General features: G+C 35.6%; 3 protein-coding genes across 4 annotated transcripts; 2 read left to right on the forward strand and 1 right to left on the reverse strand.

The window, feature by feature from the left end:
* The first annotated feature begins 300 nt into the window (after positions 1-300).
* LOC104761485 (kinesin-like protein KIN-14N) lies at positions 301-5779 on the forward strand. Of its 2 annotated transcripts, none has more exons than XM_010484573.3 (17): positions 301-986; positions 1307-1576; positions 2157-2301; positions 2390-2499; positions 2581-2700; positions 2787-2990; positions 3075-3251; positions 3336-3410; positions 3508-3654; positions 3745-3883; positions 3980-4089; positions 4186-4347; positions 4448-4656; positions 4745-4826; positions 4908-5012; positions 5095-5199; positions 5295-5779. In XM_010484573.3, exons 2-17 carry the CDS (start codon positions 1382-1384, stop codon positions 5472-5474), a joined length of 2265 nt encoding a protein of 754 aa, XP_010482875.2. In that variant the 5' UTR covers positions 301-986; positions 1307-1381; the 3' UTR covers positions 5475-5779. The 2 variants fall into 2 exon arrangements, with proteins under 2 accessions (XP_010482875.2, XP_010482874.2); XM_010484572.3 differs by having other exon boundaries at positions 745-1133.
* Positions 5780-8421: 2642 nt separating this feature from the next.
* Positions 8422-10753, forward strand: LOC104761487 (transcription factor ILR3). Its single transcript, XM_010484576.3, has 5 exons — positions 8422-8837; positions 9621-9683; positions 9856-9933; positions 10014-10176; positions 10252-10753. Exons 1-5 carry the CDS (start codon positions 8707-8709, stop codon positions 10522-10524), a joined length of 708 nt encoding a protein of 235 aa, XP_010482878.2. The 5' UTR covers positions 8422-8706; the 3' UTR covers positions 10525-10753.
* LOC147922998 (putative galacturonosyltransferase 12) lies at positions 10704-13395 on the reverse strand. Its single transcript, XM_087499250.1, has 5 exons — positions 13004-13395; positions 12604-12659; positions 11750-12499; positions 11366-11668; positions 10704-11278 (listed from the first exon to the last, which is right to left on the reverse strand). Exons 1-5 carry the CDS (start codon positions 13215-13217, stop codon positions 10994-10996), a joined length of 1608 nt encoding a protein of 535 aa, XP_087355376.1. The 5' UTR covers positions 13218-13395; the 3' UTR covers positions 10704-10993.
* Between the last annotated feature and the right edge of the window lie 2742 nt (positions 13396-16137).

Consider the following 16137-nt stretch of genomic DNA (forward strand, 5'->3'; position numbering starts at 1 on the left):
CTTTTTTTTCGTTCTGGTCTCTGAAAAGAATCTATCGTCGCAACCAATTCTGGAATCACCTTTTAATTTATTTAATTGTTTGGTTGAAAAAAAAAAAAAAAAAGAATCTATCGTCTTAAAATGCTGACGTATCGCATTTTTACCGACACGTTATAGTTAGCTTTCCTTGATATTTTTATTAATCGGTCATAGGTTTTTAAAAAAAAAAATTTCTTTTATGTTTTTAATAAGTGAGATTACCGATACAACCTATGGTAAAGATACTTAACGTTTTTGTTGAAAACCAAACAAGAAGATTCCATCTAAAAATATGGGCCATTTATCAAAAATTCATTTCCTGTTTTTTTTTCATACACAAATCCAATTATTAACCCTTTATTCATGTTTTTTTTTATAAAAAAAATATGTTTATACTTTATAATATTGCTTTTACCAAATATTTTGTTTAACTGTAATACTACAAAGTGTCATCATCTGCATATATATATTTTATCATCACATATTATTGGTAAAAAAATATTAGTGCATTGTTTGTTTCAAAGGATATCTCCTGATTTATGTAAAATAAAAACGATTCATGTTTTCCAAATTCAGAATTTAACTAATCTTTCGGATGTATGGATTAGTAAAGTCATAATAATAAGTCCACTGACATTAAACCTTTTTTTTTTTCTTTTCTTTTTTATCTTCTTCTAATTTCTTTGTTGCTGCTTAATAAAGCAACGGCTGTGATCGTATTACCTCGGTGACTTCAGATCCAATCAACGGCCCCACGTTCATCTCTCTCATCTCTCTCTCTCTCTGAACATTCAAACAACAAATATAGAAATGTGAAGTAAGCGAAGCAACAAACAACAGCAAAAGAGAGAAGACGAGAGAAGGAACAAAACTGAAACGTGCCTCCATTTCTTAAAACCTAAATCCTTTGTGGTACAAACTACAAAGGACAACAACAACACAATCTCTCTCTCTCTTAAATGCCAAAGGTTTTCTTTTTAATTTCTCTTCGTCTTCTTCCTCCTCTCTCTCTCTCTCTCTCTCTCTCTCTCTCTCTAAATACTTCTCACAAATCTGGGCATTGTTTTCATTTCGTTCACTAAGTCTGTTTACCTCTTAAAAGATTCAATCTTTAGGTTTAGTTCTTAACTCTTCTTTAAAGTGTTCTGTTTTGGTTACTAATTTAAAAATCTAATCTTTCACGGGTTTCCTTCCTTTTTTCCCACATTTAATCTTTTTTTTCTGAAGATCTCTAAGAAAGAAGAAAAATACAAACTTTGTTTTTTTTTTGTTGTTGTTGTTGTTGCAGGTTTGTGCTTTGATTGAGAGAGGAATTTGAAGTAATTTAGGTAACAAGAAGAGAACAAAATTTCATTTTTTTGTGATGGTGGGGGCGATGGCAAACAATGGAAGAATCCGGTCAGCTTCTCCGGTGACTAATGGGTCAAAAGATCTGACTCCGAACAGTGCTCCGGCGAGCACAACGGGATCTGAATATGGTCCTGTTGAGTTCACTAGAGAAGACGTTGAGACTCTTCTTAATGAACGAATCAAGTACAAGAGCAAATTCAACTACAAGGTTTCTAATTTTTCCCCCACCCTCAATTTTTATTTTTACCTGAATCTAAAATTTCTTGTGTAATGTAAGTTTTGAAATATGGAGGAAAAAAATAGTCTTTACTGTAAATTTGATTGTTGAGTAAGTTTTATCAATTAGGGTTTCTATTAGCAGAGAGAGAGAGAGTTTTTAGTTGGTGAAGTTTTGAATTTGAGGTAGCTTTTTTTATTACTGGCTTTTCTCGTTGGATCCGTTGGTTTTCTTATAGAAGATTTGATTGTGTTTATAAGACAGTTTGTGGGACCTTTAGTTTTAGGCAATAGCATTGAAGACATTGTTTATGTGTTTGATTGATCCTTATGGTAGAATCTGAAGCTTTTAATTTCTGTTAGCTTACTGGCTTTGTTCGTTGGATCTATTATTTTTTTTTAAGAAGATTTGATTTGTGTTATAAGACAATTCGTGGGACCAAATTAGTTTTGTCAGTTTGATAAAAGCATTGAAGATTTTGTTTATGTGTTTGGCTTTGGTCGCCCTTTTGGTTTTAGTTAAATAGCTTGAATTTTGAATGTTCTTCTTCTTGGTGGTCTTGGTTTTGCAGGAACGATGTGAGAACATGATGGAATATATAAAAAGGCTTAGACTTTGCATTAGGTGGTTTCAAGAACTCGAGTTGGATTATGCGTTTGAGCAAGAGAAGTTGAAGAATGCGTTGGAATTGAATGAGAAGCATTGTGCTGACATGGGTGTGTTTCCATAATTAAAGTTTAGCAGTTGACTGTTTTTTTTCCTTTCAAATTTTGGGAATTTTTGAACTTTATATTTTGTTGACAGAGGTTAGTTTGAGAAACAAAGAAGAGGAACTGAATATGATAATTGAAGAGCTGAGGAAAAACTTTGAATCTGTTCAAATGCAACTTGCCAGGGAACAAACGGAGAAGTTGGTAAGAGGCAGTTAATTTAAGTTAACTTACTTGTATCTAATTCATATTTGTGGTTTTTAATTCGATATTGTTCTGTTTTAGGCTGCGAATGATTCTCTTGGAAACGAGAAAGAAACAAGACTTGCTGTTGAAAAGGCACAAGCTGGTCTTGTAGAAGAGCTAGGAAAAACACAAGGAGATCTTCAAACGGCTAACCAGAGGGTGAGAAAACTTAAAAGGATTTGAAATGAGAATGTGCTGTCACTTAACTTAAACCTAATGTTGACTGTTTGTTTTGTTATGTTCAGATACAATCGGTAAATGACATGTACAAACTGTTGCAAGAGTATAACTCAAGCTTGCAGCTGTATAACAGCAAGCTACAAGGTGATCTTGATGAAGCTCATGAAACTATAAAACGTGGTGAGAAAGAAAGGACTGCCATTGTCGAAAATATTGGCAACTTGAAGGGTCAATTTTCAGCGTTACAGGATCAGCTTGCTGCTTCTAAGGTATATATGATGCTCTGTTCTATCCGATCAATAGTAGTAAATGTTTGTAGTTCAGGTCAAAATGTGATTGGTTTTTTTTGCTAGGCTTCTCAAGAAGATATCATGAAGCAGAAAGGTGAACTGGTAAACGAAATTGCGAGTCTCAAAGTCGAGCTTCAGCAGGCCAAGGAAGACCGTGATCGCCATTTAGTGGAAGTACAAACCTTACAAACCGAGGCAACCAAGTACAATGACTTCAAAGACACCATAACTGAGCTTGAGGTCTCATATCCATTTACATCTTCTTGCAAGATATTCTCTGCCAATTGATTTTTTCTTAAGATGATGTAAATGTTTTTGGTCCAGACTACATGTTCGTCCCAGAGTACTCAGATACGAGAGTTACAGGATCGACTAGTGTCTTCTGAGATGCGACTGCAGGTTTTTATTATCACATTCTTAAGCAAAACACATAACATTTATTAGATTTCACAACCTCTTAATTTTTTAATGACATTGTTGATTGTTTATGGTTTAGGTGTCTGATCTAACTACCTTTGAGAAAATAAATGAGTTTGAAGACCAGAAGCAAAGCATTATCGATCTGAAAAGTCGAGTAGAAGAAGCAGAACTTAAACTCGTTGAAGGGGAAAAACTACGGAAGAAGTTGCACAATACCATTCTTGTATAATTCACTTAACTAAACCTCTGCCACATTTTTTTCGTCTCCTATGTGTGTAAGCTTGACTGATCCTGGTTTATTCTCATGTTGCAGGAATTGAAAGGCAATATACGTGTGTTCTGTAGAGTTAGACCTCTATTGCCGGGTGAGAATAATGGTGAAGAGGGAAAAACTATTTCTTACCCGACATCTCTAGAAGCACTTGGTCGCGGTATTGACTTGATGCAAAATGGTATGAAACCAGAAACTTCTGCAATAATGTGGTTCTTGCTGAAATGTCACATTGATTGGATTAACAATTGATGTCTTTTTTTTTTATTATGGGCAGCGCAAAAGCATTCTTTCACATTTGATAAGGTGTTTTTGCCAACTGCATCACAACAAGACGTTTTCATAGAGATTTCTCAACTTGTTCAAAGTGCTCTCGATGGTTATAAGGTAACAATCAATCTGAAAACGGCAAATAAAATACTTTGTTCTGTCTGTGTCACTGTTTCGTTAGATTAATTAAGGTTGATATGATCCATTTTGTAGGTGTGCATTTTTGCATATGGACAGACTGGGTCGGGGAAAACTTTTACAATGATGGGTAGACCAGGAAACCCCGAGGAGAAAGGGCTGATCCCACGTTGTTTGGAGCAAATATTTGAAACGAGGCAGTCTCTTCGATCTCAGGGTTGGAAATATGAATTGCAGGTACGTTTTTGATCTTGTCTTTTTAAGTAGCTATACATAAGATATGTCTTTATGATTAGAGTAGATATATAATACTCCAAGTCTTGTATCATATGTATAGGTATCTATGTTGGAAATATACAATGAAACGATCCGAGATCTCTTGTCAACAAACAAAGAAGCAGTCAGAACAGACAATGGTGTTTCTCCACAGAAACATGCTATTAAACATGACGCTAGTGGAAACACGCATGTTGCTGAGCTTACTATTTTGGATGTTAAAAGCTCTCGGGAGGTTTCATTCCTCTTAGATCATGCTGCTCGTAACAGGCAAATTAGCTAAAACCCTTTCTCAATTTGTCTATATACCAACGATTCGACTGTGTTATTAAATGTTGTTTACTTTCTTTTTGCTTAGATCGGTGGGGAAGACTCAGATGAATGAGCAATCGTCTAGAAGCCATTTTGTTTTCACACTAAGAATCTCTGGTGTTAACGAGGTACTAACCAAACCAGCTTTCTTCTTACAGAATGTTTGTTTTGTGTGATAAACGAAACTGGCCTTTTTTTTGTTCTTGCAGAGCACTGAGCAACAAGTACAAGGTGTCTTGAACCTGATTGATCTTGCGGGGAGTGAGCGTTTATCGAAGAGTGGATCAACCGGAGATAGACTTAAAGAAACTCAAGTACGTTTGTTAGAAATATTAAACAAAGGTTATGGCTTCTAGCAATTTTGGACTCTCAAACATTCTTTCTTTCTTTCTTCAGGCAATCAACAAAAGTTTGTCGTCTCTAGGCGATGTCATATTCGCCTTAGCAAAGAAAGAAGATCATGTACCATTCCGAAACTCAAAGCTCACATATCTTCTCCAGGTACTAAAACTTAACCATCAAAGGATATTTCACAATTTTCATTTCTTTTCTTGATTTGTGTCTCTTATTAAAACTATGTTCCGTTTGTAATTCAGCCTTGCTTAGGCGGTGACTCGAAGACGCTAATGTTTGTGAACATTGCTCCGGAATCTTCTTCAACCGGTGAGTCTCTTTGCTCTCTTAGATTCGCAGCAAGAGTGAATGCTTGCGAGATTGGAACACCACGTAGGCAGACTAACATCAAGCCGTTGGAAAGCCGTTTGAGCCTTGGATGAGAGAAAGAAAGAGAGATGGGATTTGACGTTTGAAGCTTTTAGCTTCATTTATTAAGTTAATTATAATGAATGTTTGTACTTAAAAATATGGTCACGACTGGATGAAGGATGGGGATGATTCTAACAAGAAAACATGAAGACCTTTTGTTGTAATTTGTATAGTTTGGTTTAGCATTTTAATATCTGTTTGTTTCTGTAATTCATTTTTTCTTTTTTTGGACAATAAGTAGGATTTTTCTTCCTGATGTTCAAATTCATATTAATCTTTTGTGGGATTCAAATAATATTTATAACTCTTTCTTGTGTCTGGAAGTCTAATGGTAGTAGTGTTTGGTCATATTTTTGTATGAATGACTAAGATTTGTGTTCTAGTAAAAGAACAAGATTTTATGACTAATTATAAAATTTAATATGATCAATTAGTCCTTTTTGTTAGTAATTAGTATACCATTCGTCTTTCTTCAAATGAAAAAGCGATCAATAATATAAAGAGCGCAAATTTAGAAATGGAGATAACACATCACACACAGGATCTGGGACATGACGACAATTGCCCATCCCTTCTGAACAATGTATTCCATTGATCAACTTGAAACCCCACTTGACCAGCTGATTCTAAATAAATGTTTGTTTTTTCATTTAGGTTGTTATAGATTTTGTATAGTTAAATTGAGTTACATGTACACCAGATAAAACCAAGATGTTGATATAAGATTCAGTTTGACTTGAATGTGTCAATTGTAAAAACAAAATTAATTGTGATAGGGTCATACTCTATATTCCCTATAACAATGATTTTGTTGTTGAACAACTAGTAGTATACATTTTTTAAATATAAATACTTACCAAGAATTGGATCATATGCCATACTTGTCCAAAAATGATTTAGCCATATCTAATTTCACAACATACACGGATAACGCATAGCGTTCATATGATTAAAAATGTGGTTCGTTACTTGGAAAAAGGAAAAACCATTTATATATCACTTCGAAAATAAAGTATTCATAGTTCCATTATCATTACATAAGATGATAAGAACATCAAATTCAATTCTAGTATTTAGTATGTTCCACCATCTCACCATTATATTGGTCTATTTTGCTCCTTAGATATGAATTCACTAACTAAAGCCGATATATATTTGTTCTTACCAGCTATCACACACGCGTAATCAAATTATTTTCTAGAACATCGAACGAGAATATGGCCTAGAAAACGCAATATTGTATAGTAGTATTAATTATATGATTAAGTCAACTCCTGTTGAGTTTCATCTAAATGTTGAGATAAGGTAAAGTAAATAACATCTTGAAACATGGCAAAATTCATGCCTCCACGGGACATGGGAAAAGAGCAAGTCAAACTATAAAATATTTGCGTAAAATACTTGTTTCTTTATTATATACTAGCATTCATATTATTAACTTTTGATTCAAAATATTATAGTATTTTACAATAGTCAAGTTGATACATAATGCCACTTCTGCATTACATTAATCGAACTAAAAGCAACTGGCTTAGCCGATCGTATTTTCAAATAATAGTAGTGAAATGTTTTTTTTATAAGAAAAAGTGATAAATCTCCTGTGTATATTACTTATATATTTATTAAGATACATGCATAAATATAAAAATATAAATTAAGAAGATAACAAGAAGAGAAGGACCATGAATAAACAATAAATTAACAAGTTTATAAAAATATATTTAAAGAATATACCTCACTGTATGGATGGATATCCCTAAATCAGTAGTTGATAAGTCTTTTTATAAATATGGGTTTTATATTCTTGGAAGAAAATAAGTTGACGCCCTATAAATTTACTAGTATTGGCTTTAAACAAAAAAGGAAAACTAGGTGCTATTTGAGGGAAGATTCTTATAATCTCTTTTTGAACCACCGTTCTTAATTAAATTACCCATGTACTGTTTCGATTTGATGAACCTGAGTGACGTCGATGGGGCATCTTATATTTATATTTTAAAAGGTTGACACGAATAAATGATCTCAATGCTAGTTGATAAGTTAATATTAATGTATATATATACAATCTATATGTTACGCTATAATGTATTTTATCAAATGATACCAATCCGTAAAAATTATTATGTATAGTTGTAGACTTGTAGTGTTTAATTTGCTTCTTTAAACTTATCAATATAATCTGCAGTTTCTCTCCTGTGTTTGAATATTTTTTAAGTTTAGAATTATGTAAAAATATACCAGAGTGATCTATGTACTATACTAGTATTATATATTTTGATACAGAATATGCTGAAGTGTTAAGGTATTTTCATGTATGGTTTGTACGGGAGGAAGCAGAAGAATGAACTATCTCCTAAGATCACGACCAAACGACCATCCAACCATGTTCTCGAATATTATCTGTTCGATCCAACGAACCTGATCACAAAAAGAAATATTTTATATCAATTTAATTTAAAATGCTAAACAATTTTTTTTTGAAATACTAATAAAAAGTTTCGAGGAAAAGTTTAATCGAAATCAGCTTAGTGGTGAAAGAATGATACTTGTTCCTATAATCGTCGAAACATACAGAAAGACAAATGTCACAAATCCATTTTCTTTGGTTAAAAAAAAAGGAATATTTTACCACTATACTACACGTTTACACTTTACACCCATTTTAGGTAGAAAATCAATTCTTAGAAGACATCTTTGTCTGTGCATATTTACTTTTTAAAACTTTAATTATATCGATTTTATATTTTACCGTTTAATACAAAACATATGAAAAACTTATACAACTTTTAGCTACGAACAATTTTGAATTTATTTTTTTCTTTACAATTAGCTGGTTAGTTATTTTCATTATTTTTTAAAAAGTATTAAATTTTGTTTTAAGATTTATGATGATGTAACAGTAACACACCCCTATTCCATGGTACTAATTAATTAAAAAAATAAAAGACAATTAAGAATGGGCCTTTAAAGCCCAAGAAGATAAAGAAGAGTTCGCGTGAAAACCACTCTAAAATTGTTTTTTCTCAGGATTCCAAGATTCTACAATTCGTCTCCTCCTCCAAACAGTTTTCTTCTTCTTCTTCTTCTTCCACCACCAACGGCAGAAATCGATTTGGCTTAAGTTTTCCACCTCTTCGGATCTTCTCTGATCGCCACCGGGAAAATTCGATTCCCCCGGGGAATTTTGAATCCTCGCCGTCTTTTCTTTTTTCCCCTTTTTCACCGGTGGAAAAGCTTCAGGAGATGGTGTCGCCTGAAAACGCTAATTGGATATGCGACTTGATCGATGCTGATTACGGAAGTTTCACAATCCAAGGTCCTGGTTTCTCTTGGCCTGTTCAGCAACAACCTATTGGTGTTTCTTCAAATTCCAGGTTTTTTTTTTTTACTCCTCTTTCATTTTTAAAACCGCTTTAAATTAGGGTTCCGATCTGCTTCTTAAGAAATTCAAAATTGATTCTGGTGAAATCAGTGTTATTTCTTGAACTTGGGTCTGTTCTGGTATGCGAAGTTGTGTCGTTAATTAAGGAAAGGGCTGATTTTGTTGTTGTTAGTCTTTGAATTTGAGAGAAGAAACGAGAATTTTGAAGTGTAAAGTAACAGAATTTGGCTAAGTTTCAAACTTGTGGGATTGTTTGAGTGAGTTGTAGAGACTTTATAGTTAGTTCTTATTCATTGAAATTACTTTTGTATGCTTAAATTTTTTTTTTTTTTGGGGGGGGGGGGGGTTTAGCTTATTCAGATGTCTCTACAAGTGTGTAAAAGAATGTTAAGTTAGGAAGCATGGCTTCAGGAGAGGATTTGGGGTTTGTTTTATATAAAGTCAACTGTGTGTGCCTGACATGTTTTTAGTGTAACTTCTGACATGTTGCTTGATTTGGGGATCGGTTGTTCTATTTGGCTTTGTTAGGTGGGATTTAGATTCCTTTTTATGGATAGGGCCTTCCAATATGAGTGGATGGTTTGACCTTACGATGTCAATATTAAGTAATGAATTCTTCTTCCTTGGTAGTGAGTAGTTGTAAGTTGCTACATGGTTGAATATAGATTTTCAGAGCTTTTGTTGGAAATAGTTATAATGAGTTCTGGTTATTTTCTTTTGATTGTTTGCATTGCGGTAATACTTAGTTGGTTCGATGAATTTCTTGTTGTTTCAGCGCTGGAGTTGATGTCTCTGCTGGAAACTCAGAAGCCAGCAAGGAACCTGGATCCAAAAAGAGGTAAGCTTTATTTCAGAAGACCGACTGGACCCGGAAATGATAGCATTTTCCAGGATTTACTTTTTTGAGCAATCGCTATGCACTTGTTGTGGGGATCTGTCTTGGCTCTCTTGACATATTTTGGTGTTGACCTGGTATAAAAATGAGTAATCCTGGTCATTACTTGTCTCAGGGGGAGATGTGAATCATCCTCTGCCACTAGCTCGAAAGCATGTAGGGAGAAGCAGCGACGGGACAGGCTGAATGACAAGTAATTTTCTTCAATTTTGTGCATCCTTCTTATCCTCCGTTGGAGGAACCAAAACTTATCTACGTTTAAATGAATAACAGGTTTGTGGAATTGGGGACAATTTTGGAGCCTGGAAATCCTCCCAAAACAGATAAGGCTGCTATCTTGGTAGATGCTGTCCGCATGGTGACACAGCTACGGGGCGAGGCCCAGAAGCTGAAGGACTCTAATTCAAGTCTCCAGGACAAAATCAAAGAGTTGAAGGTGAAATTTGTAATCCTCCTTTCTCCACATAAAAGTGATCAAATGCTTACCTAGTTTCTGGAATATGTCAATCAGACTGAGAAAAACGAGCTGCGAGATGAGAAACAGAGGCTGAAGACAGAGAAAGAAAAGCTGGAACAGCAGCTGAAGGCCATGAATGCTCCTCAACCAAGCTTTTTCCCAGCCCCACCTATGATGCCAACTGCTTTTGCTTCTGCGCAAGGCCAAGCTCCTGGAAACAAGATGGTGCCAATCATCAGTTACCCAGGAGTTGCCATGTGGCAGTTCATGCCTCCTGCTTCAGTCGATACTTCTCAGGATCATGTCCTTCGCCCACCCGTTGCTTAATCAAAGTTAAAATCATCAACCGGTTTGCTTCTTGCTTCCGCTGAAAAGAAAAGTCTCCATTTGTTTTGCTCTCCTCTTTCTCGGCTTTCTTAGTCTTATCGTTGATTTCGCTATATCGTGTTATCGTCGTAACTTGTTATCTGTTCAACAATGATATGACATTGTAAACTCCCAATTGCTACGTGCAATGTTATCTATATTCACATGTAAATTTAAGTAGAGTTTGGCAGATCGTCTCTCACTTTATGTGTTCTTACATTAATACATAGAATGGGTTTTACTTCCTCGCCATAAGAGTTTGAAAGTACAAAAAAATTAGAAACAGGAGAGACTGCAGAGACAGCAAAACATGATCCGGTAGAGCAGTGAAAACTCCATGGCAGAAAAGTGTGCTCCTATGTTTTGATCTGATCTTGTGAATCTCTTCTCTGGGTTGCCAATGTAAAAACTGAGATTTGGTTTGTGGTTATCATGATGCTCTAATGTGACAGCTCTTGATGAACCTGTCAGAGGAATCAAGATACTTAGCCCAGAGAGGACGTAGATGTGGAAAAGCTATATCAAGCCAAGGCTTAGCTCTTCCATTGTAATGTACAACAGCCGCACTTTCAGCATCAGCAAAGCTCGTGGTCTCTTGGTATCCCAGACCGAGCATATGCCAGAACGGATCTATGGTCTGTACATGACCGTGGAAAGCTATCAACCCAGGAGGCAAAGTTCCCAGCTGCCACAAACTCAGGTCTGATTTTAAGTTCTGCAACATATAACATGAAAAATAGTCTCGAGTTTAAGTTGATTACTGCTTGATAGAGATTGTTGAATAGTTAGTGTTTCCATTTACCTCATCAAGCCAGTGATAGTAAGTGGAGCTTATGTTAGTCTTTCTCCAAGCCGCTAAGTCGAAAACATTCATCCCGTAAGCCCAAGCGCATTCCTCTGGATCAAAGTTTCTGGCAATTGTTGGGTTTGAGAAGTTGAGGTAACTCTTGAACTTCTTTGACATCACAAACTTGTCTTCTCCTCTACATGTCTCCACTGCTCCATTTACTTTCCCATTCATGTCAATGTCCCAAAGAGGTGACAGATCAGTTTGGATTACAATGTCATCGTCTAGAAACACAACCTTGTTTAGGCTTGGAAACAACTGCAAAAAAATAGAAGACGGTTTTAGGTTGCAGGCCCTAATGCTGTTGAATAGTCTTCACCAGTCACAGATCAAACTTACCTCTGGTAGATGAATACGGATGTGATTCATCAAGGAGTTGTATTTTGGGCTAAGCGCTTGTAACTTAGCAGCAACAACAACTGGATTTTCGTTGTTATTAGCCACAATAACCGATGATCCCCCTCTGAATTGAGACCTCACTCTCTGATCTTTCTCCATAGCTTCCAGAACCGGAACTTTCCCTTTCGATAACCAATCAAAATGATGCAAAGCCTTGACCTCAATTATTGCTGGAGACAGAGGATGCAATGAGAACCAAGCTTGCATTGGGAAGTAAGTTTTCCTATCCGTTATGATGTGAAGAACGACCTTATGAGGTCTTAAAGCGTTTTGAACCAAAGACTTGGCCACAACCGAAGCTGCAAGAATATTGTCTGAAGCCAAGACAAAGTGAAAGTAGTTGTTGTCGACTAAGGTTGGGACTAGCTCAGCTTCTGGAAGCTGGAGACGCGCAGCTGCGTTTATCGAATGTTCGCTGGCTAGTTTAAGAGCTAAACAGTGAAGTTGTTTAGGTATGCTGCTTGATGCGACGTGTCGATATAAATACTCTTGGATCTTAGCCGTTCTTGTTCTTTGTTCCATCAACGTCACCATTTCTTTTAGCTTTTGAGCAAATTCTCTTGCGTCTGATTTGCTTCTTTTGACTTCAGACATGAAATCATCAAGTCTTTGAGGTATATCTGTTCTTCCTTTGAGTTCTTGTTCGCTTAAAGGCTGTTGTAAAACTTGGTACATAGCTTCCGGAACATTCTAGAAATAACCAAAAAATAGTTTACTTTTTCACCACTCTGTTTCACCACGGTAAATGTATAAATGTGCTCTTTAATCTAAAACTGAGGTTAGAGAGGACTTACACCAGAATCAACCCTTCTTCCTAAAAGTTTTGGCTTTAGTCTCTTCCCCAAGCAAGCTGTTAATTACAAAGATAAATGTCTTATAAATATCTTATTCAGCTTGACCATAATACTACAAAATCGAGCTGAAACAAACCGACCAGCTCTTGGATTATTCACTTTTGAGCGTAAATCTCTATAAATTATTCCACAGTCTTGGTTTAGATTATTCTATTTGTTAAGGATAATATATATTTGTATCTCAGCTCGACGCAATTGTGCATGTAATATACATAAAATAAGTAAATTGTGTATTCAGTAAAAATATATAGCTATAGTTTTTTTATTAACGAATTCAACAGTTCACTATTTTTACATAATTTCCGGATATAGAAGAAAAAAAGAAATGATAGAAACGTACCAAGAGATGAGCAAGGAGAGGGCTCGCCGTCGATAGAATCAACGGTGGAGAGGACGAAGACGAACCGGAGAAGAAAAGTGAAGAAGAGCAAAGAATAAAACATCATTTGATAAGAGAATTTTCTAGAACCAACCTTCACTTTTATGAACTCTCTCAACCCTTTCCCTGTGACCACTGTCACATGTCTCAAGCTCGGAGATATATGCAATTGCATCTCTCCTCTGTTTCTCCTCTCTGTTTTAGTTTCTTTCTTTTCTTTCTGGATGTCCGAAGAAGGAAACCGGATCTCACGTTGTTATGTATTGTATGGTTTATTTCAAAAGGGTCCATGTCATTTACCTAACCTTGCTTTGTGTTTAGGTTATTAATGGCAGATCATAACTCTGATGTTTATTTTATATTTTTGGGATACAAAAAAACTTAACTCTGATGTTTCACGTACGGAAAATGATATGTGTCATCATGTGTGTTTGTTACAAGTCGAAACACCTCGGTTCTATGTTACGGTTTTCTTCTGTATTTGTTAGAATACTTTGGTTTTTTCCGGTTATGCTACTTGGTTTTCGGTTCCATTCTCCAAGCTGGTGGTATCAATTGTTTGTTTATGTATCCGATTCTTGTTGGCACGTTTTGGTACTTTTGGATTCAGGGTATTCTTTTTGTATTTGTATGAACTATGAAAAGCTTCGGTTTACTCGGTATACCACTCGGTTAAGTGTTCAAATCACAAAACTCTTAAAATTAATTGAATGCCACTTTTTATGATCGATCACTAAACCTAGAAATTTCGTGGAATTTCAACATATATGTGATTCATTGATTACATGTAATTCGGATTATATTTGGTCCATTTCGATATAAGTCGGTTTGGTTAGAGAGGATGTTGATTTAGGATTTGGCTTCATGTTGAAGGAGAGAAAGTTGGAGAGACAAAAGACAAGTCAAAGGCAAAAAATGTAACGCCCAGATGTTAAAAAAATATTGAGAGTGTAGATGAAAAGGAGCTGTTTGGTGGTTACAAGACATAACTTTACATCTAAATAAAGTCTTTGAACAAAGACATTGGAGCTTCAACTTCAGAATTTTCTTTTTCAGGACTAATTTCTTCTCTAATTTCGATTGCGACCCTTTCTTTCTTAAATTATTTTTTAACTCTCCCCCTCCCAAACAAAGAAGTCTTTAAACGGCCTCTATGAGATACCACCAATGACCATAATGAAATCTGTCTTGCATTGTAACAGCTGTAAGACTCTAAAAATGTATCCATTTTCTGTATTTTCTCTTCTCTATTTTTGTTTCATTTCCATGCTTACATACATACTCAATAAAATATATATTTTAATAAGTAAGAAACAGTGATTAAAATTAAAGATTCATTTGGTCGAGTTAGCGGCTAATTAAGGACAAACGATTCACTTGATGCCTAACAACTCTGTTTTTGTTTTTGTTTTTTTGTTTGCTGAGGACATCACGGTGAAAGCAACTCGAAATTTTCAAACATTTTGTTACTTTTTTTTGGGTTTGGGAGTTTCCACAATATATTTCAACCTTTGAACTGATAAGATTGTGAGTTACAGTTCTCACTCTCTTACCCTCTAAACAGAGACGCAGCTCTGAACCCTAACAAACACGCAGGTTTGTTACACACATTTACACAATGATCACACACGATAAAGTTCACAATCCTACTCTAATTCTATTTATACTCTAAATTCTCCTCTTTAGTTCTTGTCACCTGCTTCTATTTCTCCCACATTGCTCTCTTATCAATACTCCCCCCTTTCAAAACAGCTTGTCCTCAAGTTGTAATGTAGCAAATGTAGTGAAGATGGAAAAACAGTGACTGCAGTCCTTAAATCTTTGAACTTAAACCACCAGTCCTTGCAAAATTTTCTCTTGCATGAATCTGTAAAACAGAGAAGTATACCGTCCAAGCAAAGCACACAAACAAAACTCTTATTTTCCTCAAACTTGGAACCTTCACATGAAGTACGATGCTGAACATGAGTGTCTCTTTTTATAAACTGTTCCAGCGCTAGTGGAGTCCAAAAATCCTGCTTAATCTCTTTGTATGTAACCTTCTTCTGAGTTGTAGTAAGAAGTTGTAGGTTGGAGGTTGTAGGCAACAACATAGATGTATGAGTTGCAGGTTTTCTGTCAAGCCCAATCGGAGACCACCAATCAACAGCCATATGCTCTTTGCCACTCTTGTAAACACACGCAAACCACTTCCCTTTGTCATGTTCATTCACTGTTTGTTGGGAATTAACCAAACTGTTCCTGTATCTCAATTTAAGTGACAATAACCTCATTTGATGCAGATGTTGCAGTTTCTTGTTTCTCTTCCAACTCACTCTTCTGCTCCAAGAGTGCGAATAGTCTTGATTGTGTTGTTTCCTAAGTCTTACCTTCTTTGGCTTGTATTTGAACATCCACGATTTCAAATGTCTACTTCTCTTCTTTGTTTTCAAACTTACTGTCTGTGGAGACAATTGCCTGAACATTTGGTATGCATAAGAAACTGTTGTGATACTAGTCAAAGTCTGAAACATCTCACCATCACCTTTTACCAACGCCATCTTGATGTTTTCCTGAAAGCTTTTGCCAGCTACTTCCAAGTCTAAAGCTTGTTGAGGACACAATTTCTCTTCAGAGGAGTCATTCTCTTTCTTAGCTGAATCTGACTCTTGCATTGAATCTTTTACCAAAACCACTTCATAATCAGATCCATAAATCTCCTTATTCTCCAACATCAAAGCTCTAGCTACAACCATCATCTCAGACAAATTACATGGCTTTTGTATAAGAACAAGCTCATGCATTTCCAGAGTTAACCCATTGAGAAAAATCCCTTCTAATTTATGGTCATCCAAGCCTGTCACTTGAGAAGACAAGTCTTCAAACCTCTGTACATAATCAGATATAGTTCCTGTTTGTTTGATACGAAACAGACTTAAACCTGGTCCTCTAATCTTCGATTTACCAAATTGCTGCATCAATCTTGTTTTAAACTGACTCCAACTCTCAAACTTCCTCTTATTCACTTCCAAATTGTACCAGCTCAAGGCTTCTCCCTGCAAGCTCACTGAAACTAAGGCTAGTTTCTCTGCATCGTTGTACCCACCCATGCGAAA

The sequence above is a fragment of the Camelina sativa genome, chromosome 18 (assembly GCF_030686135.1).
Source record: "Camelina sativa cultivar CO46 ecotype springtype chromosome 18, ASM3068613v1".
Lineage (NCBI taxonomy): Eukaryota > Viridiplantae > Streptophyta > Magnoliopsida > Brassicales > Brassicaceae > Camelina > Camelina sativa.